This window comes from Ambystoma mexicanum, chromosome 5q (assembly GCF_040938575.1).
Source record: "Ambystoma mexicanum isolate Mex_15411 chromosome 5q, UKY_AmexF1_1, whole genome shotgun sequence".
Taxonomy (NCBI): Eukaryota; Metazoa; Chordata; class Amphibia; order Caudata; family Ambystomatidae; genus Ambystoma; species Ambystoma mexicanum.
In genome coordinates this window covers 82,348,567-82,375,552 of record NC_090933.1, presented here as the reverse complement: position 1 = coordinate 82,375,552, position 26,986 = coordinate 82,348,567, and the positions used below count along the sequence as shown (strand labels likewise).

Below are 26,986 nucleotides of genomic sequence, written 5' to 3'. Positions count from 1 at the left end.
TGCTTGAGGTGGGGGTACTTGGCTCCTTTTCTACACCACTATTTGTGTGAACACCATATTTTGAACAGACACAAATGTGGCGTACCTTTGCTGATGTTTGTATGGCACTCTTGTGCGTGTGACAATGAGGTGTGCTTCACTTGTGTTTCTTAGAGACAGAATGATATGGTTTTTATTTTATGGTGGCATCTGTAGATACTTTCAAAAGTGAGGTTCAGCACAGACGTTTTGATGACACACCAAGGGTATAGCTGAAGTTAAAGTGGAGCTTTTCTACGCTACCTAAGGGGCGCGTATTGTGGTCACAAGCTGGCGTTGCAACAAGACAGGGCCTATAAGGAGCACTAATGACAACTATTCATTTGCATGGGAAGTGTGACAAAGTCGCATTTCTGAGGTCACTAATTGGGGAAAAAGAGACCCTGGGGCCCGTGGACGAAACCCTGGTGCATTGTATGGATCCCTGAGGGCCTCTTGCCTATTCCTGGCCTCTGTGATCTTAGTGGAGAATGCCTCACATGTGGAATCAGAAATCCAGATTTCTTTTCACAAGTTCTTGGTATGCCATTTGTTTTGTAGGTGCCTTACAAATATCCAATAAATAAATAAACAGTGATCATGGTTCGTAGAATCTCTACAGAAGAGAACAAAGGGGCCCAAGCAGGCGGCACATCGAGCGAACAGTGAGTAACCACTTAACCTGACTTGCGAACATAGAAGTCACAGTCGCACCCCAAAAACGCCCACTACTATTGAGCCAAGAAAGAGACGTAGGGAAGAAAGTGGACTATTTCTGTTGCAAGGTGGGAGCCCAGGTATTTGTGTACCCTGCCCACAGAGGCATGGGCCATATAGTATCAGTGAGAAGATCCTTAGTTGCGCCAGGGATGGGGGTGGGACTGACTGACACCAACCGCTCTATAATAATGGCCGCCGCTATGGCCGCGCTATACAAATATTGTAAAGTAAAAAGTAAAGTAAACCAAATCCTAGGACAAATGCAGGTGCCTCCACTGAAGCCCTTAGCAAGATTAATGAGCTTAGCCCAGAGTATAAAAAATGGCCAAACACCAGGGATATTGTGAGAGTTTGGAGGTGCTTGGTGCGAGCAAGGCACAGTAGAGAGAGGAGCAGCGAGAGGAATGATGTGGGTGGGAGCAAGAGGAAAGAGAAGGGAAGAAGTCACGAGGGAGGCGGCAAGGAGAATGGAACTATCAGTAGGAAGTCAGAAGGCAAGTGAAGGGAACATAAGACATTGACGTAGGAAGAGATCAGGAGGAAAAAGGAAGGAAACAATCTATAGCCAGGAGCGGTGGAGAATAGCAAGTGCTGGACAGGGAGGTCCATGAAATCATGCATTGGCCACGTTGAGACGGCCAAGGGATAGCGAAAGAGTCAGGAGGTGAAAGGCAAAGCCAAAAGGGGGTCTTGAGTTAGATAAAGCTGTAAGCACCATGGTTGAAGCCGTTCAAAGCCTTACTGAGCTGGGGCCAAGAGCTGATGAGGCCCACATTTAAACACTATCAACAAGCAGACCAGAGAGGCGCTAACCAGTAGGTATAGGCCAGATCTGTTGGGAATGGCAGGTGCACCAATGACTCTAAAGAAGGCTTGCCATACAGAATGGAGACTGAACCCAAGAAAATACATCAGACTAGCTGTTAACCCTTGTCCAGATGTGGTGGAATTGGGAAGTCCAGCAAATACACAAATTACACTAGTCTAATGCTAACCCAGCAACTCACTTGTGTGCCTGATACCAGTAAATGTTCCACAGGTTGAGCCCAGAAAATGTACCAAGTCTGTGACAGGATCTCACTAGATCAAACCAGAGAGGATGAATGAGGACAGATATAATTAGGGTGGCCTGAACATTCTCTTTAGAAGGACAGGGAAGGAATCAACATTCATCTGACAACTATCCTCATCATTCTCTGTGACAAGTATTCCTTGGGTATGGAGAACCGTTACAGTACCTGCAAATAGTGGAGGAACCCCAGGTGTGCACTCATTGAACAAATATTAGAGTGCTGCCTCTATCTGCTCCAGGGTGGGGATTAGCCAGAAAGAAAAATATAGAGGTCTTTCAGATAGGATGGATCGCTGAAAGTGGGGTGGCTTTCAGCACTTAAAAATCATTTTAATCATCATTATTAAACATCTTAAATTTCAACAAAACGCATTCTACAATCAAGTATTTAAAAATTAAGTAAAAAACACATACAGTGTGGTGATTTTAACAAACATGTTTACAACATGCCGTCTCATTGGCCAGGGTATCATAAACAACCATGGATTTTTTATCCTGTTGACCTCTTGTATTAATATTGTTTGTATATTTGGTGATAAATTGCATCAATTGTTAACTGCATTGTTATTACACAGTACAAAGTCTTTACATGTTTCAGTTTATGAAGGTGAAGAATCCAGAATTTCTTTAGGAGTGGCAACCTGATAGTACTACTGGCTTGTAGACTGCACTAGTGTTTGGGTTGTAAAAATTGGTAATAGGTGAAATCCATTCCGTGTACAGGTGATTTTGAGAGGGCGAGTCTGTTCCAAGGAACGTAGGTAGTAGATAGTTTTTGTCCTTCCTTTTGCCTCTGATGTGGAGGGTGAGAACGTTGCAGTTTTGGTGATTCTTCAGATCTGGTCTGGGTACTCTGGTAAATACTATGAGTAGCTCTGATGTTAACCGCAGCGAGTATATTCTCGTCATTAAGTTGTGGCCACTGCAGTAGAAGGTTGTTTTTTTTTACTTTCTTTTCAGCCGTAGGAAAGCCGCCGCTGTGGCGAAAAAGTTGTGTTTCCCACGTTCGAACGCCCGATCCGTGTCCTATCTGGAATCAAGCAGCCGCGATGCCTCTCAGTCAGTCGAGCGTCCAGCGGTTTTAGTGCGGCTAACGGCGGCAGCGTCATCCCCTATTAGCAGATACGAAAGATAACGAGAATATGCTTGCTGCGGTTATCATCGCAGCTACTCATAGTATTTACCGAAGTACCCAGACCAGATCTGAAGACTTACCAAAACTGCAACATTCTCACCCTCCACAAGAGAGGCAAAAGGAAGGACGAAAACGATCTCCCACCTACGTTCCTTGGAACAGGCTCGCCCTCTCAAAATCCCCTGTACAGGGAATGGATTTCACCTATTACTGATTTTTACAACCCAAACACTAGTGCAGTCTACAAGCCAGCACTACTACTACCAGGGTCCCACTCCTGAAGAAAGTTCTGGATTCTTCACCTTCACAAACTGAAACATGTAGAGACTTTGTACCAGGTAATAACAATGCAGTGAACAATTGATGCAATTTACCACCAAATGTGATGCCAATCTCTAGGTTACAATATTGATATTAGAGGTCAACAGGATAAAAATCCATGGTTGTTTATGATACCCTGGCCAATGAGACGGCATGTTGTAAACGTGTTTGTTAAAATCACCACAATGTATGTGTTTTTTACTTAATTCTTAAATACTTGATTGTAAAATGTGTTTTGTTGAAATTTAAGATGTTCAATAATGATGATTAAAATGATTTTTCATCTTTAGGAAACTGGTGCACATAGTTAGCACAATGTTTGAAATAATAATAAGGATAATTGAGAATTTCATTTTAAAATATGGTGAGAACTTTTTTTGTTGTGACAATGGTTTATGATACAGCTTATAAAAGTACAACAGTTAATATCAATACTAATTAGAATATATACATACATCCATTACTACACAATATCATGACAGAACATAAAACAATAATACAACATTTATTATAAGTATTTAGTTTATAATTTGCTTTAAAAATGCTAGATCAATTATAATTTTTTCTGGTTTAATTTATCAAGATATCAAATCAGAGCTATTAAAAGCGAAATGTATTTCCCCCAAAAAAGGCGTGTCCAAAAATCCTCAAATGCTAAAAATGCTTGGCTATGAACAAATGTATTAAAATATAACACTCTCAAATTGTGAAAAGTAGGACAAACAAGTAACAAGTGCTTTAACATCTCTATTTCACCAATTGCCATACAAAATCTACAAGAGTGTGCCACTGGATCAAACTTTCCATTCATATCTATAATCTCCTGTGTTAAGAGATTTATCATTAGGAATTTCATCAAGTCGGAGGCAAGAACATCATACATCTTATTCTCAATGGCTATATTGGTGTCTAAACTATATTTATTTACAGAATCACAAGTATTCCAATCACTCTCTCTTTCATTTAACCTGTGTTGGTCTCCCAATCAATACTGTGGGGTTGCTTCCTAGACCGCAAGGTTGTTGTAGTGCATGTCGAGGAAAAGCATCAATAAGTCTTGGCAGTCCAATTTGCATATGATCAAAGAAAGTGATATCGTCTGCATACCCCAACAAACAAATTTTAAGGCGCCTTAACATGAGGCAGCAAACAATATCTTATCCATATATATCCCCATATCCAAGAGGTAAAGATTGAAAAGACAGTACGCCAAGGCACAACCTTGCCTTAATCCTCTATACGTCCTAATCGTAAAAGAAAGATCCACTTGAACATTCACTCTAAATTGGTTGTATATATCTGTATGCAAATAGATCAAGATACGAAGTAATCCCTCTGGTAAACCCCAACCAGCAAGTTTTTCCCAGAGGCGGGCCCCAAAAACATAATCAAATGCAGCAGTAAGATCTATGAAAGCCAAAATGATAGAAAGAGCATGCTTTTTCCAGGCTTGTCTCTAAAAAAAGCAAGCTGTAACAAATCCATTAAATAGCATACCAATCCCTTTTCTAAAGCCCTTTTGATTTTTCTGCAATCTAGCAGTTTTCAAAGCCCAAATGTATAGTTCATTCAGTATTAAAGATTCAATGATGTTTGCTGCTTGCATCTAAAAGAACAGTGGGCCTGTAATAATTACTTGGATTAAGCCTGACCCTTTCTTGAAAATGGGGACAATATATGATGTTTTCCAGGTAATCGGCATCAAACTGTAAATCAAAATATCTAAGAACATGACCGACAGAACAAAGACCAGCATATGCTGGGAATATTTGAATGTCCTATTCGATAACACATCAGGGCCTGTAGCTGTTGAATTACCTGATCTAGAAAGAAGATCATTGACATCAACTAATTTGAATTTGGGCAGCCAAGTTATTGTAATAATAGTCACGTCAAAATATGCCTTATCAGTAGGAAGGACATAAAATTCAGTAAAATATTGGAACAATGCACTCACCACAATTGTGTTTAGTTGGTGATGAATTTGAGCAGCATCATCATCATTAAAGACCAAAATTCAATATCTTGCTTGCTTAAAATATCTTTCCGCATAACTTTCTGGATTTTGGAATGCCTATGACTAATCAACCAGTTTTTATAAGCATGCCATACTGCTTTTATTTTCCACAGCTTTTGATCAAAATCTAAAATGCTACTACTAAAATATCGAAGATGACAACCTAATTCATTTTTGTTTCGTTGAACTAATTGATCATGAATCCATTGTTTATCTTTGAAACATTATGGCCGGGCAATATTGTCATGGAGTCAAGTATATAAGTAGAACATGCATGTGAGGTATACATCGCATTTCTGCACTCCATGGTGGTGGATGCAAACTTAGTTAGCAATATTTGATTAAATTTGCATATATTGTTAGGGTGCAAGGTTACACAATGTTTTAGCTGAGTGAACCACTGTTGGGTTGGTCCACCCCTGTAAATTGCTGATTCTAGACCATATATAAAGTATGCAGCTAGCATTTTATAGCCATTTATGTCTGTCTATAAGATGTTAAAATAAGTAAACATATCGAACTGAACATGGGAGGCAAACATATAATCAATAAAAGAACTACTGGAACCTCTGTGCTAAGTGGTTCTACTAGGGATATTTCCCTTCATATTTTCATTAACCTTAAAAAGATCCCATCCTGCTAATATATTAGCCCAATGATAACCCAATAAAACCACTTTTAATTAATTTAAATGAGAGGTTATGAAAATATAATCCATCCCTAACTCATCGTCACCTGCTACCACGATATGACCTGTTTTAAATTCTCATACCAAGCGTCTAATATTTCCTCCAAGAAATACAAAATTAACTGAGATTAACTATATTGGGGTATCAATAAATATTAATCAGAAGTAAGTCTTTTATACATAAATTCCTTGTGGTGCATATCGATTTAACAGCCAAAATACCCAGAAAATGAGTAATTCCATGTGTCCGCTTGAATGCCCAGCTCATTGTTAACAGCAATAATAAGACCCCTAGAGGGCCGTGTAGTGCTGGCCTCAGGAAAACAGACTAACCATCAATAATAGGGAGCTCTAGCAGCCAGACCTCTTTAAGGAACATTAAGGAATAATCCCTAAGGCGAGCGCATAGGAGTGCATTATGTAAACATTGCAGTTACCCTGTGAATTCCATGATAAAACACCAACAGAATATTTGTCAAAGGCATTATTCCACAGCTTCAATTCCAGAGTCTGATTAATGCAAAATAGATGGTAACTAGGACCAGTCCGCTAAATTACTTGTGGAAAAGCTTTTGCTATCCACAAAGTGGATGGAACGTTTGTCCCAGGCATCACGATTACAACATCTCATGATTTCCGTCTTTACATGGAGGTTCCGTTCAAATCTGTTTTATAAAATTGCTTATCACAATATGTAGATAAATCATAACCCATTCGAAGAAAAGATTCAGTTTCGGTTAAGATCCCATTGTGCATAATTTCGGAAGGAAGATGCAAAATAACAATGTAATTTCTAGGTGAGTCCACAAGTGTAACCAAATATAGATCTCATGAGGTAATTAATCTTAAACCAGGAATCCCATACATTAAAGAAACAACATTATTGGAGAACTCCCTGGTGACATAGACTCTAAAACCAAGCACCTGGTGCTAGATGGCCCTTTGTTTAGGGAGCAGATATTGCATTTCTAGTTGAGCTCTTTAGAATTGAAAACACCCTGGTATCCCTTTATTAGCCTGTGGCGGCAAGGGCTGCAAGAAATTGCTATCATTGCCAGAAATAAAGAGGTTGGTAGTTGACCCACAGACACAGAAGTCTGTACATCTTAATTTGTTGGCTAATTATTAGTGGATAAAAAAATCCATCGCTGTAGATGACAAATACCCTGATTATTTCATTTAAAGTTGGCAGGGATGTTGCTTGATTGAAGCTTGATACATATAAAGTTATAGTTCCAGCATCATTGCATTTGTGAGCACCACAGGTTTTGAAAGTTTCCTCTGGCCTTTCTTTTTAGTCACAGCCATTCCTAAATTAGGCGATCCAGGCAAGGCTGCAGGCATCATATGTTTATCATGTGTTAGTTTCGTGGCACTTGCTTGTCAATCAGGTGATAGTTGAAGCTTCACTGGAGGCAGCAGGTGAGGTAGACATGTTGGGGCTACTGATGATAGCTTTGCTGTGTAAATTGTATGGATACCAGTGCTTTTCCAGCCCTCAGTACCTGCACTTCTTATGTTTGAGCACTTGAGTACCTGCACTTCTCAAAGCCTGAAAGAGAGTACCGATACTCAACTATGTTGCTAAGTGAAAATGAAAACATTTCATTTCACTTCATGGCAATGAAGGCCTATGCGTCTGCAGCTTTTGCTGGGGAAAGCAGCACCCTCTCCCTCCTCCTCTGCCCACCACCTGTAGTGCACAGAATGTCTCCTTTAGGGACCACTCTGCAGAACAAAGGGGGGGAGGGGAGACATGCAGATGCTGAGCTCTCAGATAGGGGTGTCACGGTATTAGTTTTATGACGGTACGATAACCTTCTTGCCAAATGACGGTATATCATGGTTATCGCGGTATAGCAGGTGGAGTTAAATAATCTTAACAAATATTTTCTAAAAGGTCATAAATTGACAGATTTAGCATCACAAACAAAACCAGGCACCCAGGGCCAGAATTGGGCTTTTCAACATACTTTCCACTGAAATGCCTTGCTTCCACCAAACACACGTGTGGAGAGGAGGAGGGGGGGAGCCCTGCTGCAACTGGCAAAGCAAACTGAATAGCTTTTCTTAAGTGGTCATTTAGGCTTTATGCTCCCCCACTGGCTACTGGTGAAGATGAACATGTTGCCATCTTGATAACCTGCATGCCACCGATCAATGGAGGCTGATTGTAGTATACGCTTGTGCGCATATACACACACTGACACACACACACACACACACACACACAGACGCACTCTCTTTACGTTACAGCCTTTAGTTTACTTGCGGGCCAAAAGGTGTTCAGTAATCACGGACATGTTTCCCTTTGGTATGGCAGCAGGGAATACCCACAGAGATGAGTGAATTTCGCAGTATGACTTATTATATGTAAATTCAATGATAGAACCAGGGAAATCCCCCATTGCCATATGTTTAGAGAACATTATCCATTATAAATATATAAACCCCAAAGCCGCCAACCCAAAGTAAACCCTTTTCCTTCTTGGCACTGTATCTATTCTTCCTATTGCTAACATATTGATTTTGTGTCAGGCACGTGTGGTTTATGGAATGGCATTAAAAACTGCTCCAACTGAAACTACTTGGCAGACGGCACATCCAACAGTGCAAGACCAAGACTGGGCAGCACTTGCTTACTGCAGCCTTTCCAAATCAGATTGAAAAGCACACTTTACGGTATGAACGGTATAACGCTATAAACAATGTGACGGTTATTATTGTTCAATTAAGTGGTTCACGGTATCTTTAACGGTATACCGTTATACCGTTACATCCCTACTCTCAGAACACTAGGCATGTAACACCGTTCCGCTAAGTGGGCTTCACATGTTACACATGGGGCCGGCCCCTTGAGAGTTTTCATTTGGAACACAGATTGATTTGGAAAGCCTGGCCAATTACTTTAACATGCTTCTTTGTTGTTAGAAGTGCCTTTTCTAATATGTAAATGTTTAGGTAACTGGAGTTGTGATGGAATGTTTTGGACGGCAAACCAGCACACAGCTCCAGTTACCAACCAAATACCTCATCATTAGACAATGCAAGCGCGCAATAATAAAACTCCCCTTTTACAGCTAACTTTACAGCTATAATCCCCTCTGCTAGTTTGACACGCAAAAAAGAAAGTCTCATTATATATGAATATTGACATTTTCTTAACACAGTGCATAACAAAAAACTGGACGTTTGTATGAAAGAATACCAAATTCACTGCTTAACCAACGTTCGTGATCCTTAGCAAAGAATGTAATCTCACTGTGTATTGCCTGGAAAAAAATGTGAGTTCTCAAAGCCTGCCATATTTTGTAAAAAAAAAAAAACATGTCAAAATCAGTCTGTGATTGGTGATCGTCTTTGAGAGATGGTTGCATTAGGCTGACAGAATGAAATTTGATATGATATGATATGGTATTTGTAACACGCCTATACACAAGTGTTTCAAGGCACGACGAGGCAAGGGAGGGGGAACAGAGGGAAGTGGGCTTATTCAATTGCTGTATCTAAACATTTGGTTTAACATCCCTATTCGTGGATACATGTTTTTATTTTCTTAGTTCCTTCTTTGAAGATAGTGTCAATATCTCCCTATTGTGAGGAACCCATGGTATCAAAAGCAAGACAGACACAAAAGATAAGTTTGCAAAACATATAATGTCCTCGAAAAGGGGTTGGAAGAATGCCCATCCTGCACTACGTCTAGGATGGGAGCACGCTCGACCATCAAATAATAAATACCAGAGTCCTAGTCAAGTCTGTCAAAACAAGATGGCCTATGCTAACATAACCTATTACCAGCCCTTACTCTAATGTAACAAAATGTGTGTGGGGAAAATGCGTATGCAAAAGGAATAGTGTGCAGGAATATAAAGAATCCATGTGCCTGAGTCAGATCTCCTTGCCAAGTCGGACAACAAGAAAGGCGGCCCCCGTAGACAGGATGACACACTCTGGCTCAGGTTCTCAAAATAAAGTCAGTTCAAAACATGGATCGAGGCCTACTTGGCCTTCCACGTTAAAGTCTCTCATTCCTGCTTTCAAAACACAGTTCAACAAAAAGTTCACATAGTTGTCCCTCAATGGGGCTCGGACATCTCAAAGCAAAATTTCAAAAGCAAAAGTTCACATAGGTCTCCCTCAGTCGAGCTCAGACCTTTCAATCCCAGTACTTGCAGGTGGGGGTTCCCTTCCCCAAGCTCAATTCACATCCTTTAGGAGTTCCCTTCCCCTAACCTATGACACTTTCGATCTCCCTCAGTCGGGCTCAGACATTTTCCTGATGTCGAAGAATTGAAAATGTGCGTGGCTTTTACTATAGACCTCCGCAGGACCACTTCAACTATCCCTTTAGCTCACACTCTTGTGTTATTTGCCCAGTGTCTCTTGGTCTGGGTAGTTCAACATCATAAGCACAAAAACTCAAAGTTCACCTTTTTACTCCTCCCCTCCCCATTTTATCACTTCATAACAAAAACATTTCACCTTTCGCAGAGACTTTCAAGTGGGCTACTTTCTTTTGTCAGACCACTCCGCTACTCAGTATCGCTGGTTTCAGTAATTCAAAGTTCATCACAGGTCTGCCTTCCTTCGTGTCTCATCCACATGCATGCAGCCTTCAATTGTGCGATATACTGTTGCAACTTCAATCTTTCCTTAACACACACCAGTCTTTCATGTCCCTTCCCAACTACCGGCTGTGTGTATTTATTTCTTGTCTTTGCAGTTTTTAATTCACAAGTCAAGGTTAATACCACAGGCTTGGCCTCACCTCCCTAACTCTGCCGTTCACCCGAGAGGGTCAGTGGCATCCTTGAAACACAATGCAGTCTTCTTGTCTGGGATTTGGCCATCTCCACCTGTCTTTCACAGCCTTCGGAGGAAACGACCTCCAGCAAGGAACTCCTTGGGCTCTCTACCCTTTGCTCTTGTCCCTCGGTCCGTCGCTCTGCTCCAGTAGGTTTGCCTTCACCCCTGAAGTTCTGCTCTTGCTCATGTTCCACCTTGCTCAGCTTTTCTCACCAAAATGTCTTTGGACTTCAAGTCCCATAATCCTTCATTCTGATTTTGCTTCTACTTCTCTACCTCCCCTTTTTGGTACTCTGGCGGTTTTGGGGGCTGCAGGAGTTCAAGGGGATACTTGTTGAGGTCAGGGCATCGCCACCTGCCCCTCAAAGGCCTGGGCTTTCCTGCTTTGCCCAGGGGAGGAGCTCTGGTGTGGGCACTTCCAGGTAACCCCAGCTGCCCCTGGTTTGGCTCCCTAGAGGTACAGTTCCCTCTCCACACTGTAGCATGCCCTGTACTGAGAGGTCCAGCAATCAGGCCGTTCTTCTTCCTCCTGACTTTCCAGGGCCTCTCCAGCTCGAATTCTCTCCCTCTGGCTTCCATTTACCATCAAGCTTCACTAGCTCTCTGAGTGTACCTTTTTATACTCAATGGGGAGAGACAACCAGAATCAGCTGTGAGTGGTTGTAGAGGGAGGCCGTACCTTGCCTGTCCTTGTTAAGAGGACAGTCTGTTGTTAAAAAGGAAGAGTCCGTCCTCTGTGTCTGTGTGTTTCTTCTCAGTGATCTTCATCCTCTCAGTTCCTCTCTTCCTCGTCTCAGTGTTTGTATTAAAAGGGGGGGGAGTTGGGATGTCGTAGTGTTTTCTGGTAATTATGAGAAAATTGGGTAGGGTATTGTCAGATCAGGGAAGTATGAGAAACCTGAAGGTGTCTCACCCGATCTGTCATCCAGGTGGCCAGGACATGGCCATCGCTATTGGATCCAGTTCCTGGGGGTGGACCAGTGCGGGAGGATCACCTGGATGAGGGATCTTCAGGGAGTTGAAGTGCGACACCGAAGGTGAGATGCAGTACCCCCTTCCTTATGACACCATTTCCCCATCCTACCCCGTAGGATATTTAGAAACTGTACCCCCCCTTTTGCTACACAAACACTTTCTCACACTGTGAAAGACAATGGACTAACACCAGAGCTGCTTACCTGACATGTCAGCAATTGCTGATAACTACACACACCTGACAGCGCTTTCCCTTCCCCACAGAGACAAAAAGCAGACAACAAGAGCACACTTTGAGCAAGGCCAAACGCACTAGGAAGCAGCTATTCCAGCACAGCAGTTCAAACGAAGGAGAAAGGAGGTGGAAACTGAAAGGACGACACACAGGGAATTGCCCTTGCCCTTTTTAAACCAGAGCCGAGAAGCCTTTGATGAAAGAACAGTAAGACCGGGAATTGCAGCTGGCGATTGGTGTGGCAGATGTCAACGGTACACTGGGCCCTCCCGCGCTGATAGCCAGCGTGGGGAAAAGAGCGTGCCGCTGTGGTACTGTTCTTGACTCCAGCGTAAGAAAATCCAACGGGTTCAGCACAGCCGGTGAGTCGGAAAAAATTGATAGCGGCCCAGACTGTGTTAAGCTCAAAGTTGCAGTAGCAACATTTGCGTAAAAGATAATAGACAAAGGTCTTTTTGTGAACAACCAAGGTATTAAGTTTAGAGTGGTCCGGCGCCGCATGGCCGCTCCTTCGAAAGACTCTAACGAATACCCTGCTCCTGAACAAGGAGGATATGCTGAATTGAGAAAACTACAAGAACCAAGAAGCCCGAGGTGAGGCCAGAGACTAGACTCCACTAGGACTGTATTATTATTATTTGATGGTCGTAGCTTGCTCCCATCTTAGATTTAGGTTTAGATTAGGTGTTTATCTCATCCATTTTTACAGTTTAATAAACACCCTTGAACTGTGATCACTTGTGTCTGTCTTGCTTTGATACCATGCCTTCCTTACAGAAGATAGATGTATGGTTGTGGGTACATGGGTTCTGGTTTCTCACGAGGCTCTTGCCTTCTTTCCTTTTGTGAAAAGTACTGGAGTAGGATGGGACTTGGTTTAACATATCCCATGTAGATTGAGGGGGTGTCGGGTAGGGTTGTGTCGGGAAAGGGGGGAAAACCGCATCTCTCCCAAGGGCATTCCTCCCGCAGTCCCCGAGGACCCCTTGTCCAGGTGAACCTGCCACACTGGTCCACCCCCAGGGTCTGGTTCCAAAGGCGATGGCCGTGCCCTGGTCACCTGAACAAAAGATCCTTGGGATCTATCCGTGAGAACACCCTCGGGTTTCTCACAGTATATGCCATCTTATTTATAATTGATCAGCTGTACCTGCTTCTAAAGCATAGAGTAGCATTTGCAACAGTTGTTTTCCTGTGTGTTTTGTGTACAGTTACTAATCCAATAACGTGATGCTAGTTGTTTTGTCAGTGAGTATCAGTTCAATGTAAAACTGATTATTCCTATGCCACAGGGGGTACTGCAGTAGTTAAGCTATGTCACAAATTCATTTAATCAGAATATCATATATGCATAATTGGCCCGTTGCACTAGGTGTGTAATATTTTTGTTGTTGATGTATATAGAGTTTTAACATTGGGTTTTGCAAAAATATACAGTGCTTCTCAAGTCCTTTTGTGAGTTTAAGGTTTTCCGTGCTGTCTATGATAAAAGAGGTCATTTTCAATACCAATGCGTTTCAGAAATATGCTGTGTGTGCAGTTGATACTAGGTCTAAAGGATGGATAATCAGTGCACGGCTTAGGAATCTCGGGCAAGAATTTGCAAGTGAACATTACAAGGTTATCCTTTGGCCAGTCTCTTTAATTACAAGGGGTATTTACTGGTGCGGGAAGTTAGAGGATGTTCCTGTTTCTTGTTAAGATTCTTTCTTGATTTATTGTATTGCTTGCTTGAAACGATATGTATCCTCACATGTTTATCGATCTTTACTGACAGTTATAAGAATTGTGTCAATGCAATTGTCCTTTGGTAAGATTAGCATAAATGTTGAGTCATTTTTAGCAGGGCTTCCTCTGATAAGTTATGTGTGATATTTAGTTCCTCCAATACTTGGATAACATGTGCACTATTATCTGTCAGATACCGAAGATAGAATTGTACTGAATCAGCCATGGTAGTCGTCGTAGATGATATTATGTTGTCGTTGGTCTATTCTCAAAAGTGAAACATTTTTAAGTTTGCGTTCCCTGCTTAAAACTTTAATGTAAATGTTAGTAGTTATGTTTGTTTATTCCATATTAGTAAAGAACCATCCTAAGTTAAAAACTTCCAGTGCTTCTTTGCTCAGTTGTTGATCTAATAGATTTGTAACCAGATGTTCCGGCGTGTCGGATGCCTAGTTTCTTCTTGGCGTATCTGAAAACGTGGGAGAATTGGCATATCTGAAAACGTGGGAGAATGTCGTTGATTGTAGGGCTCTGTTTCTGCCCCAGTAAACCCCCCTACAGCATCTGGCTTTGCTTTAACACTTCAGGTTGGCTCATTGCAGGCCCTTCTGATGCACAATTCGTTGGAGTCAGAAAGAAAAAATGTTGGGGTCTAAATTATTTACGAGGAAGTGTACAATAAGGCAAGCCAAAGCAATATGAAATTGAGGGTCAAACTGTTTTCATACTTGTGTGAGCGGGCCAACGCACCCCCTGCAGTGCTGTGGCAATGGTCGGGTGTAGCATTCCCAAAAAGAAGGCATCTGTGTACCATTGAAGGAATTCCTAGATATGGTTGCATGTGTTTTAGTTGTGGCTATTTTCAATGTAACTATTTTAATTGTGGTGTTTTCATCATGGCATTCTTTTGTGATTTTTATTTTAAATGGGGGGTTCCCCCCAAGACACCATCTAACCCACCCCAACCACATCAACCTGCCACCCACGACCTCCATATCCACTCCCCAAACACATGAAACAAATATTTATTTTAAGAAAATCGTCAAAAACAGACACGGTGAATGCACCACGGTTAAAATAGCCATGGTGAAAACAGCTGCGGTTAAAAGACAGTGGCCCTCATTACGACCCTGGCGGAAATCGAAAAACGATGGCGGAAATGCAATACCGCCATCGAATAGCGCTCGGTGCGATTATGACCCGTCACCGTAAAGTACGATGCCATTAGCGACACCGTAGTGAACGCCAACGCTAACTGCACCAAGTACGCGCACGCGCGCCATGCGAAACCGTAATTACCACCATGGCGCAACGGTACGCAAATTCTGACCCTAGCGGACATTTACCTAACGCCATCAAGCATGGCGGAAAGTACCATTCCGCCATGGTGAGAAGTACGGCAACGCGAACCAACCGTAAATGGCCCTACTGAGTGCCTGTACACCACTCCCTGGCCACATTGCACAACTCCTCGTAGGTGCAATGAAGTCACACAATGCAACCAGTGAAATGTACAAGTCACCCATGCATGCCAACGAACAAATGAATGTAGGGGCTCCAAGTGCCTTGTGAGTGGCCATCCATATTTGCCATGTCACCATTGCCGTACTGATGCAGCACAGGCATGTGAAGGTTCAAGTACAGCAATATGAACTGAAATATGAGACAAAACAACAACAGGCCCCCATCGCTTGACACCAGTGTAAGGCAACATTCAAAGCAGTAACCTGAGGGAGACTGCACCAGCCCTGTACTCTTGCCAGTAAACAAACCAACCATCAGCATAAGCATGTACCACACAAGTTGGCAGAGTGACTGAGCAGCCAGGCCCATCTCAAGAGGGGCCAATGGGAGCTGCAGGGCACAGATGGCACGAATACAGAAGCTATTCCAATGGACATGACCTCAGTCTCCCTCCAAGAAACGCACGCAAACACAGGCACCTGTGACCAGCCATATTCTGATAATCACATCATTCCACCAATCCACCTGGCTGACCGGCATCTGTTACACAAAAGCTAATCCCCCGCCCCTGAGCATGACATCATTAAAACAGTCATAATGGCAGCCCCTATCCCTGACCTCACTGGGCTTTGTAGGCAAACGCGCCAAGTACAGTACCACGCAACTATACTCAGAAGCCGGAACCCAATGCAGATCTTCTCACAATACATCGCTCCACAAATAGGAATATGCTACATTACTTGCAAAGAATAACGCTACACGGTTAATATCACCAAGCCCATACAGCTATTAGGTCATGAACTCCAAAATATATTTCATTATTGTGGGCTGCATCCGCAATAAATGACCAGCTTCTTCTTGTGTGACGCCCTGTTCCTTCATGGTACACAGGGGCTACATTCACGTACAAAAAGGCAACATGGAAGCGCCTAGAACCGCAGGGCCATCCCATTAGGTAGGCACTAGTCCAGCTGAAAGGTCGATATGTTGCTCCTAGCCACTAGCACTGCGTAAGGGCATGTGGCCCATTGGCGATCGTCCCATAAGATCGTAATGGTGCTCCACTGATTAACACGAAGCAGCAGGTGTCGGGAGTAAAAGCCATCTGCAGGAGTGGCATACAGATGGCAGCGGCAAAAGGGGAGGAGATACCTGTCACCCAAATGAAATGAAAAAGAATGGTATGGGCATCAGAACTTAATTTGAATTACTCACTTCAATGATCACACTAAATCTACAGCCATATGCATGTTAGCCCACTCAAAAGGATTATTCCCACCCAAAAATCACTTGCGAATCATAACTATACAAATCGAGGTGAAAACACTATTACAAACGAGTCTTTGTGAGCATGCGTCTGTTAAAACAGAATCCATTAGATGGGATTAGTAACGTGCATAGACACAAGTGTTTGAAGGCGCGTCGAGACAGGGAGGGTTCAACAAGGGCAGATAGACGATGGTCCCACTATGGCAGCTCTGCATCACATAGCGCAGGGGAAGTGGATAGATTCCAAAAAGCCATGTACATGGTAAACTCTCAATTAAATCATCTGTCCATGCATCCATACATCATTCCCTCATCCCGGTATGAAAACGCCTGATTATTTACTCACATAACATGTGAAATTTCCATTGAGTCTGTGCGTAATGCAGTCTGCAAAATCCACTGTGCTCCAGCCCGGAATTCTAGTGTTGTGAAGTAACATGTATTTGGGAACGTCCTGCCTTATCGTCCACTACGCTATTGCGCATCCCATACTATTCATATCAATCATTGCATTCTCGCCATGGCCCCTGTCCGAAGGACATTAAACAATAGAACTTAATATCTGCAGTCAGACCTGTGGGCGTCTCCTCGCCGCTAGCTGAAAACCGAAAGCGGTGTCCTTCGAATTCCTCATTTGCAACATCACGTCGAAAAGGCATCTGTGACCGCTTGAAATCACAAATTCATCCATGTAGTGCGGCAGTGTGTGCAAATGGCAACTGCCTTCACTCACAAATGGGACGCCCCGCCCGTCGGTGAACCTCGGTACAGTGCTGCATGAGGGTCCACCGTTAATCGAGTACTACATTCCACTGACCCTTCACAAGTTTGTTCGCGACTGTAAAGATAGTATGTGAAACAATGGGACCATAGCAGAATGAACATATGAACCAATATTCCACTGCCATCGGGATTAAATACATGATTGTAATAGCAAGATGCCATGCGTCGAATTGCAGCGTTGTGTGCGGGACGTGCTCGCCCAAAGGGGATTGCAGCTTGCACAGGTGGAATGAATCACCACAGGTGGAGGCCATACTGCCTGAAAACACATAAATTGCACACCCAACCACCTCCCACAACCACACCCACTCCAAAATGCTACCGGCAGGACTAGCGATGTTGGCCCTGGGGGACCTGATAGCACTGCAAGTACTCCAACTTCAAGAAGAAGACGAACACCAACTACTACAACAACCGGCCGCACAGAGGAGACGCAGGAGGAGGAGGAGGGCAAGGCAGGGCCAGCAAGGCCCACCAGCACAGCCACTACCACCACGCAGGCAGCCCGCAATCCCACGCCTCCGAGCTCATCCGTTCAACCTCACTGATGAGCAGATCCACACCCTCTACCGTTTGGACCGGGACACCATAACCGCCATTGTGGACATGACACACGCTGACCTTGCCAGCATGATAGATAGCCCAACCGCTATCCCACCCCTACTGAAGGTGGTGTCTGTACTACACTTCCTGGCCACAGGCACCTACCAGCACACAGTCGGACAGTTGCATGGCATTTCACAGCCACTGTTGTCACGGACACTATTGCAAGTGCTCGATGCCCTCCTGAAGCACGCAGACGACTACATCTCTCTACCACGCTCGGAGCAGGAAATTACGAACACAAAAGTGGGATTCCATGCACTTGCCGGCATACCGGGTTGCATTGGTGCCATCGACTGCACCCATGTGGAATTGGTTGTCCCACATGCCATGGAGGCCCAGTACCGCAACCGAAAACAATATCATTCTCTTAATGTACAAATGGTGTGTGACTCCAACAGGATCATTACACATTGTTGTGCCCGATTTCCTAGATCAACCCATGATTCTATGGTCTTGAGGAACTCTACAATACCACGCTACATGGAGCGACACGCAGGGAACAGATCCTGGCTACTCGGTGAGTCTCATTTCATGCATGATAATGTGGGGTATGTGATGCGGCAATGACCTGGCAGGAAGGGGGGGGGATGCGTACGTAGCAATGTCATTCCACAAACATCCTTTATTGTCCACATACAGGTGATGCCGGGTATCCACTGAAGAGATGGCTCCTTACACCACTCCGGAACCCACAGAACCAGCATGAGGAGGACTACAACCATGCCCACTCACGTACCCGTGTAGTCATAGAACAGGCATTCGGCCTACTGAAGGCTCGTTTCCGCTGCCTCAGCAGGTCTGGCGGGGCACTCCTGTACCGCCATGAGAAGGTTGCAAAGATGGTCATGGCATGTGTCATGCTACACAACATGTGCGTACGTAGAAATGTGCCCATGCCCCCTGACGCAGAACTGCAAGCACCTGAAGATGGTCATGATGAGGGTGGGGATGTGGCAGCACCTCAAGGAGTCCGCGAGGCACAGGAGGGCCGTGAAATTCGTCAGATTATCATAGATTCATGCTTCTAGCACTCACGCCTGGTGGCTGATACATGGGCACGGGACTTGTGGCACTGTGTGTGTCTGGAACATGCACAATATGGACTGTACGCCTATAAAGGCCTCGTACACAAAGATCAATGTCCACACATCTCATTGGATGATTGTGAAATGTTTATAGCATATGTGAAATTATGTTACACACCCCATCGACCCGCCACCCAAGAAAGCCCAACACACCCCCTCCATCCTCCTACCTCCCCCCCCGAACACCAGTGTCCGAAGATGCTCATTGTCAGTGGGCAGACGCTATTGCAAGCCCCCTCTCCGGGTATCAGGGGCACCCCTGCCTGTGGAGCGCAGGTTCCTCCCAGATCTACGTTGGGGGCTGCCCTGGACGGAACTTGCAACGGATGATGTCTCTGCCTGCTCACGTCCATGCATGTCCCTAAGGGTTTGTGAGAGCTCAGTGAGCACACGGCGCACAGCGGCAAGTTCAGCACATACGTCTTTGGACGTCGCATGCAGTTCCCCCCTCAGGCTCTCGGTGCTTCTCTCCATTTGTACCCTCAGGCTCTCGGTGCTTCTCTCCATTTGTGCCCTTAGTGTCTCTGTACTTCTCTCCATTTCTGACATAAGTGTCTCAGTTGATGTTTCTATGGCTGCCTTAGTACCCCCACATTCATCAGCATGCTCCTTGAGGAGCGTGGCCAGTTGCTGCTGTTGCACGATCACCTGGTCGAGGGACTGTTGCCCATTTGCGGTGGTGTCACAGAGGGGCTGATCACCTCATGTTGCCTTGCCACAGGGCTTGTGGGGGATGGCCAGTCGTCGTCTTGTGGGTGCCCCTGCGTGGTATCCTCATGGTGTACGGGATGAAACAAACAGGGGGATTGAGACAGGTCATGGATGGATCCTACATCGACAGCACCGTTTTCTGTGTCGGAGCATGCTGCCATTAATGCAGTGTCACCTATGGTGCTGCTGCCACCAGAAGCAGTGCCTTCTGTGGCATCCATTGGGGGGACCTGTGGTGCTGCTGTTGTGGGCATGCTGGCTGCTGGGGTGCCTGTTGAAGTCCCCTCCTGTGTGCTGCCACTTGATTTGTGCTGCTGCCGTGTCTTGATCCGTGCAGCTGAGGTGGAGGGTCTTTGGCCGTTGGTCTTGGCCCTCTTTGCAGGTGTGCTGGTAGGGGTGTCCTGAAGCTCGTCGTTTGAATCGGACCCTGTGTTGGAGTAAAGGAGGGCGAGCGTTATTTATGGGTCTGTGGAAATTGGAATGGCAATGTATCACATGCATCGGGGTGGTACCTGAGGGTGATTTGGGTCAGGGCCTTGGAGGTGGTTTCATTTTTGTGTGGATTGAGGATGCAGTTGTTTTGCAGCCTGCAGTTAGGGTGTGCATGCTGCACGTGTAGAGGGTGTTTTTAGGATTTTTAATTATTTATGTATTTAAAGTGACTTTTAAAGTGCGCTATCAGGCCAATGTATGTGGACGTTCTCCTGGACATGTGTTTCTGTTGCACTATGTGGACACATGGTACTTCACATGATTGGACATTGTGGATTTAGCATTGTTTTATTTGGCCCACCTACCTGATTCTTCGGATGTCTGCACTCCTTTCTCCATCCCTCCGACTCCCTCTATACTCTCCATTCCAATGGTGGAGGCACAGATTTCTTCCCAGGGGGTCAACTTGATGGGTGATTCCAATCCTCCCCCGGTAGCTGTGGCAATGTTACGGTTGGCTGATAGTATGCTCCGTACGCGTATCCGCAAGTCGTCCCATCGCTTTCTGCATTGCTGTGGGTTGCGGGGTGCGGTCCCCACCGCACTTACCCGCTGTGCCACCAGGGCCCATATGGCCTTCTTGTTCGCAAGTGCCGTCCTGGTCATTTGCGTCGAGAAGACGACGGCAGCATTCTCCTGGAGGGTCTCTGTGAGCACGGTGAGTTCCTCATGGGAGAAGTGGACCTGCCGCTTGCGGTCGCACGCTTTTTTCGCAACTTTTCCCATTTTTATTGTTTTCACTAGGGTGGCTAACGGGTTGGGATGTGTCTCAGGGTAGGATTTTTGATGGTTGTGTTGGGATTCTGATTTTATAGGTGTACGGCGTGCTGTTTCCCGTTCCGGGCCCATGTTTTTACTTCCGTTTCCGTATATTTACGGTCACCGTATTTTGCGATTACCGCTCATTACGGTGACCGCTATGATGGGTGGCGGAATTGCACCTAGGGCGCCGTACGACGGCGGTGAGGGGCGTTTTGGGGACATTTCCGCCATCGCGGACTTTGCACTTCCGCCATGGCGTAGTGCTCGTGCCCGATGGGTCAGAATTAGCCGCACTTTACTCCGTCGTGCAATGGCGGAAACGCTATTTACGCTATGGCGGTCAGGTCAGTTACTTTCCGCCAGGGTCGTAATGAGGGCCAGTAACTGCTGTATATGGTGTGGTACAATAAAGATCTTACATTGTACCAGTCAGTTTGTCAACATACTCTCCATGAGACCTCTAATGTCCAACTTACTGGTTGACTTGCAAATTGACCTCCTTTTCCCTGATATATCCACTTGCTATAAGATTTTCATGAAGCCGTGGTGAACTTCAGGCGAAGAAGGAGATTCTAGTGAACAATGTGACTGCTGCCGAAGATTGCATGTTGAGCACAGGCCAGGGTCAAGAAAGGCAGCAAGATGTGCATGGAACGAAGAAAACATGGGGTCCAACCCCCGCGGACAATCAAGAATCCAACAAACGTATTAATCAGGAAAGTCACATGGAAGAATGCAGTGAGGGCCTGTGAACTGAGAAGTAGAGCACTTGTGGGTGCGGGTGTGGATGTATCAGAAGGACTGTCAGCTGCTAAGCGGGTAACTTTCAATACCAGGAGCAGCAGGAATTTGACAACCAAATAGATAGCTAGTCCTCTTGAATGCTCAGTCTGCAGATCCGTGCCCCAGGAACAGCTCGTTGGCCCACAAAGCTTAATGCAGTTCAGTGTTCGTGTGTTATTCAGGTAGGTCTTTTGTAGTATGAGGATGCCCATTGCTTGGTGCTGGGTGACAGAGTTTGTGAAAGGTGGTGGGACTATGAGCAGCAAGGAGCGAACAGAAGAGAGTAAGTAGTGGAGGGAGCTGGCGGAGAAGCATGGCATAGGAGCAAGAGCGGTGCAGGAGGTAAAGAGAAAGCATAAGGTGGGGGAAGAGTGATAGAGCAAGGGCGTGTAGGAGAGAAAGCCCAAGGAGGAGGGGAAGGAGTGAAAGGGATAAGAGGAACTGGGGGAGCATTGCAAATTGTCCAAGAGTAAAAACATATTATTTCAATGCGTTTGTGATAAGGGGAAAAGTTTCATTATTGATAGTTGGAATCATACAAGCACTAGAGCAAAAATTGTCCTTCTGCAAAAAACATATTCTTTCAATGGATTCATGCACCAGGGGAATGTTTCCCTAGTGATAGTGCGGAAGATATAAGCACTGGAGAAAGATGTGTGCTAGGGTAAACAAATGTTTCCTTTCAATGCGTTTTTGCACCAGGGCAATGGTTTCCCCAGTGATAGTTTGGAATTGTTCAATCACTTGAGCAAAATCAGTCCTAATGCCAAAAAAACATACTCTTTCAATGCATTTTTGCACCTGGTTAATGTTTGCCCTGGGCTAGCAGGGACGGGTATTATCACTGCAATAAACATTCCGCTAGTGAAGAAATGCATTGCAAGAGATGTGGGCTCTGGATGTTAGAAAGAGCTCTCATTGGAATAGTATGCCTCGGATATTGCCTTTTCGTATAAATGCTGACCATCACATTGGAGCTGAGTATATGTGAATCATTTGCTCTTTAAAGTCCTATGAGGTTGTATTAACTTAATTTCTCACAGCAAGATAATGCATTGCAAGCCCATTCAAAGGTACCTTGGAAACGTTCCATTATTTTTGATTTAGTATTGAGTCTGTTTGGTTCCAGCTGATTTGGTTCGAAACGGGATAGAGATACATTGCAAATCTATGCTATATTTAGGGGAGATTGATTCCTAGAGAAAAAACACACTTTGTTTCATATAATCTAGCTTGTTTCCTATATACCTGGATATGTGAGGGGGTGAAGCTTTGGGGCCAATCTGACACTGCCCAGGGGCACTGGGTGTTAGGAAAGAATTCCCTTAGGTGCAATTTTCCCTCCATTTATGGACCCCCAAACATTTTGCTTTCGTTTGGCTAACCTAACCTGACTTATTCCAGTGGAGCACAGCCTTCAGCTGTGTTCCTCTGGGCTTTTGCTTATCTGTAATGGGTAAACTGACTCGTCCTTCAGACTGTCAGTACTGGGAAACTATGTTTCCCTTAGTCCTTGACTATGTTGCCATTTTTTGGTAACTTTTAATCTATGTGCCAAGTAGTTTACAGTATCATGCACATGCATAGGGGTCCTTTTGTGTTATGGCCCTAGACACCCGCTAAGGCTTTTTTGGTGACTGTGCAAGTGTACCTAGGATGAACTGGTGGCAGCAGTTTACTTTTATAATATTTGTACTTCTTTTTAATCAACCATATCACGTTTACCGCAAGACTGTGGCAGTGCCGAAAATGGCCATCTACAAAGTCTTTTGTTCTGTCCTTTGGCCATTTTGTCCCTTTGCCTTTCCCCAGGTCGAACAGACCTGGGAATTCCTTATTTGGGCACGCAGCTTCCTGTGAAAACTGCAACTTTTGTGGGCTTCTGCATGACAGGTAGGATAGTGCCCAGGGAGAGGATTGGCACTGTCTAGTCCCAATCCACACTTCTGGTGCCAGTCTTCAAGGACGAGCAGTTGCAGGAATCTGTTACTTTTTTACAAAACACTGGTAGCGGGCCGGGCTGAGGCCAGCCCGACCCACTACCAGTGTTTTGTAAAAAAGTAACACTTCCTTCACAATCACCTAGCAGCAGCGCCATGGTGTCAGTCTCGCGCCGACTTGCTGCCCGCAGGCCCTGATCATGCAGAGCAGATCAGCACCGCAGGCAGCCCTGAGCCAGCGCGAGACCGGCCCAGGCATGGGCTTGAAACCGGCCCCTCGCCAGCCTCTAAGGATTTCGTATCGGCCACGGGCCGATCGGCCGACGGGCCAATCCGACACTGTGTCTGGTATGGTATGCCTGAATGACTGGCACCACCGTGGACCGTGCTGCACTAGGACTGTCCTCTTTTCTTCATCGAGAGCTGAGAAAAGACTAGTGTCCCACCACGGAAGATCGTCCCATACTTGCATCACTTACTGGTGGGGTCCCCTGGCACAGCCATTGTTCTTTCCGCAAGCGAATACCTAAAAAGATACTCACCTTAGCTGGGCTAGCCTGGTCCTCCTAGCTATTCCCAAAACTCGAAAGTCGCTCTGCCTGATAGGGTAGACCCTCCTCGAATAGTAGGACACTGTTCTTCATCATCTCAAGCCCCTTCCTGAACTGTTACAGCTCCCTGAAGAGGGCCCGCTTTATCTCATTACACATGACCAGTTGTTTTCAACGCACTGCTGTACTTTTGACCACAAGGCTCCCTACTTCGTAGGGCTGGACTGCTTAAGTGAGGGATCGATACTGAAGAACCGCCTAATGCTATATTTGTGTTAACCTACCCTTCTGTTACAGGTTGTGGCTGTGCTTTGCCCTTTACCACATTAGGCAAAACGGAACTGTATATATGTTAACTAGTGAAAGGCATGTGTGGTAACAGTTTTATATTACTGTGGTTTATTTGTGTTTAATTATTAAGGCCTATAGTAAATTCATATGTATTTCTTATATACACTTGTCTAAGCGTATTCTGTGGAGTTTTACTGTGTGTGCTCATTGTGGGCTTTCGATCGCTCTCGCCCCTCCTGAGACGTAGTCTTAACCACCTGCCAAGCTACCATGATTGGTCTGGCTTGTCCAGAAGGTTCCCCTGTTCCACTAAACTAGCGTGGCCTCCTAAACATCTGCCCATCAGGTCAGGGTTTAGAAATCCATCTTAACACTGGGTACATGGGTGCGCCAGGGCCCGGGCCCCCCTCTAGAACCAGTCTCTAATGAAATTAATACTTTTTCAATGCCACTGTCCTGAAGTCGGTATTCCACCATTGCATTGCAGGCCCATTTCTTCGAAGCCCATTCAATCAAATTCTTTTGACCACATTTTGCCACAGTGTAGATGAGGGGTTGGGTTAGGGTACTAATTAAGGTGGGGGGATATTATAGGGAGTTGCGGAGGGGGAGAGGTGAGGGGTATTTCCCCGTCATTGAATTGCTGGTGAAATGTATTTAAAAGAAAATCGATATAATGGGCTTCGAAGAAATATTCTCATGCAAATAACATAGATCCCATAAGTCGGTTCCATTGACACTTCCATTCAAATATGATCATAACTGTTGGGGAGAACATGATGAGGTTACCTTGGCATCGATAATATTTGCAGATAGGGAGTCAGCGGTGAGGACAACCCCATGAATAAAGCCCCATGAACTCGCCTCCTATTTCGATTCACTTCAGCATTCCTCCGGCATTCTGTACGTTGGCCACACATGTCAGTTTGTCCCAGTTAGATTTACTCCATGATACGTTTCACCTAAATTGCGATGCTGGCCTTGAATTGGACATGACCCCTCGATTGTGGATACGTCATCACGTATTATGCAAATGTATCTATTATAAAAAAAATAACCAGCTGGTTCTTTCTCTTGCAGAAGTCCTGGTCCCTCACGAACAGAAACAACACAATCAGCAGGATCTTCAGAAAAACCGGAAATAAAGCCATCCCGCATGAGGAAGTTAACAAGACAATACAGCTTGTAAGGTTTAGTTGTGCATCTCCCTTTTCCAATGCAACTGTTGATTGAAATATAATAAATACAAATATGCACCTGATTGAAATGATGTTGTAAAGGAGAGGACACCTCAGCAATATATCTCAAACACTTGGAACACTTTTAATACAAAATGGACATGACGACATGTTGGGATTTCTGACAAAAGGTATCACAAGCTGGTTTAACAAAAGAAATGCACACACAGCTTCACTCGCTAGCAGCATTGTAAAGCTTCTTGGAAACATTATCACTATCTTTCAAAAACACTAATCTGTAAGTGGCAAAGTCCTCTGTACTGTCCACTGAGGTGAATGCTGCACGGGCTGCCAGCAATAATACGGCCACACACCATGCAAGATCACCGGTAACTGATTTATTGGCGTGCAGATCACGCTTACTTTACATTGGGTCAGCTGACCCGAGTGCACGCATAGCCGGGTCCCAACAGGGTGACTGCGTGCAATGCTACATCTCCCCCCAAAATAACATCGTCCTACCCCATTTCCTCGATCCACCACCGGGGTCTTGGTACGATGCAGCAGGGTCTTGCATGTTCCTGCAATGTGGTATTGTTTTCTTCTGGGATCTCTCCGATGATGTTTTGTTCTTCTCTTTCTTATTCATCTTCATCTGCTGAGTATCCCGGCGGCTCTTTTGTGTATTCCTCCTCTTCACTCCATTGTTCACTGACATGAGGTTTGCCATCCCTGGCCTTTCTGAAAAATGAACTGTTTTTTGTTATTAAACATCCTTCTCTTTCTGCCGTTATCATCGATCCTGTAACATGGGAGACGGTCCCGGGTCGTGGGTCGAAAGGTGGCATGTCCTTGTGAACTTGCACTTGCTGCACTAGGACCTGCCGCAACTGCCAATTCTGCAGCACGTACCCTTCTTCTTCTATCTGTATATGTTTTCATTTTTTCTTTTGCCCTGTCATCTCTTCTTCTCACTTCATTCATAGTTTCACTGTCCTCTGTTCCGTGATCCTCTTGAGGCACTCTCTCGAACGCACAGGGCAGCCAAACATTAATTCTGCTGGAGATGTCCCAGTGGAGTCATGTGGCATGTTGCGATAATCCCTTAGGAGTTGGCACAGCGCTTGCTCTATGGGCATGTGTGTAATGGTAGCGATACGTATGGCCCTCTTGATGTTTGCCATAAAGTATTCCACAACTCCATTCGCCTGTGTCCAGAGAGAAGTGACCTTGCAGTGTTGGAAACCTAAATAGTTTGCAAAGTCCCGAAAGTCCCCACTGTTGAATGCTGGACCATTGTCCGACTTCACCACCTTTGGTACTCCGAAATCCGAGAATATCCAATCCAGTGCG

The 26,986-nt window shown here is 44.9% G+C and overlaps 1 protein-coding gene across 1 annotated transcript in view; it reads left to right on the top strand.

Annotated features, from left to right (window-relative positions):
* LOC138497230 (band 4.1-like protein 4B) overlaps nucleotides 1–26,986 on the top strand; it is a 471,210-nt gene that overhangs the window by 239,137 nt on the left and 205,087 nt on the right. Inside the window, exon 5 of the mRNA XM_069620556.1 lies at nucleotides 25,536–25,640. Coding sequence (XP_069476657.1) covers nucleotides 25,536–25,640 — 105 coding nt within the window. The remainder of the gene's footprint in view (nucleotides 1–25,535; nucleotides 25,641–26,986) is intronic.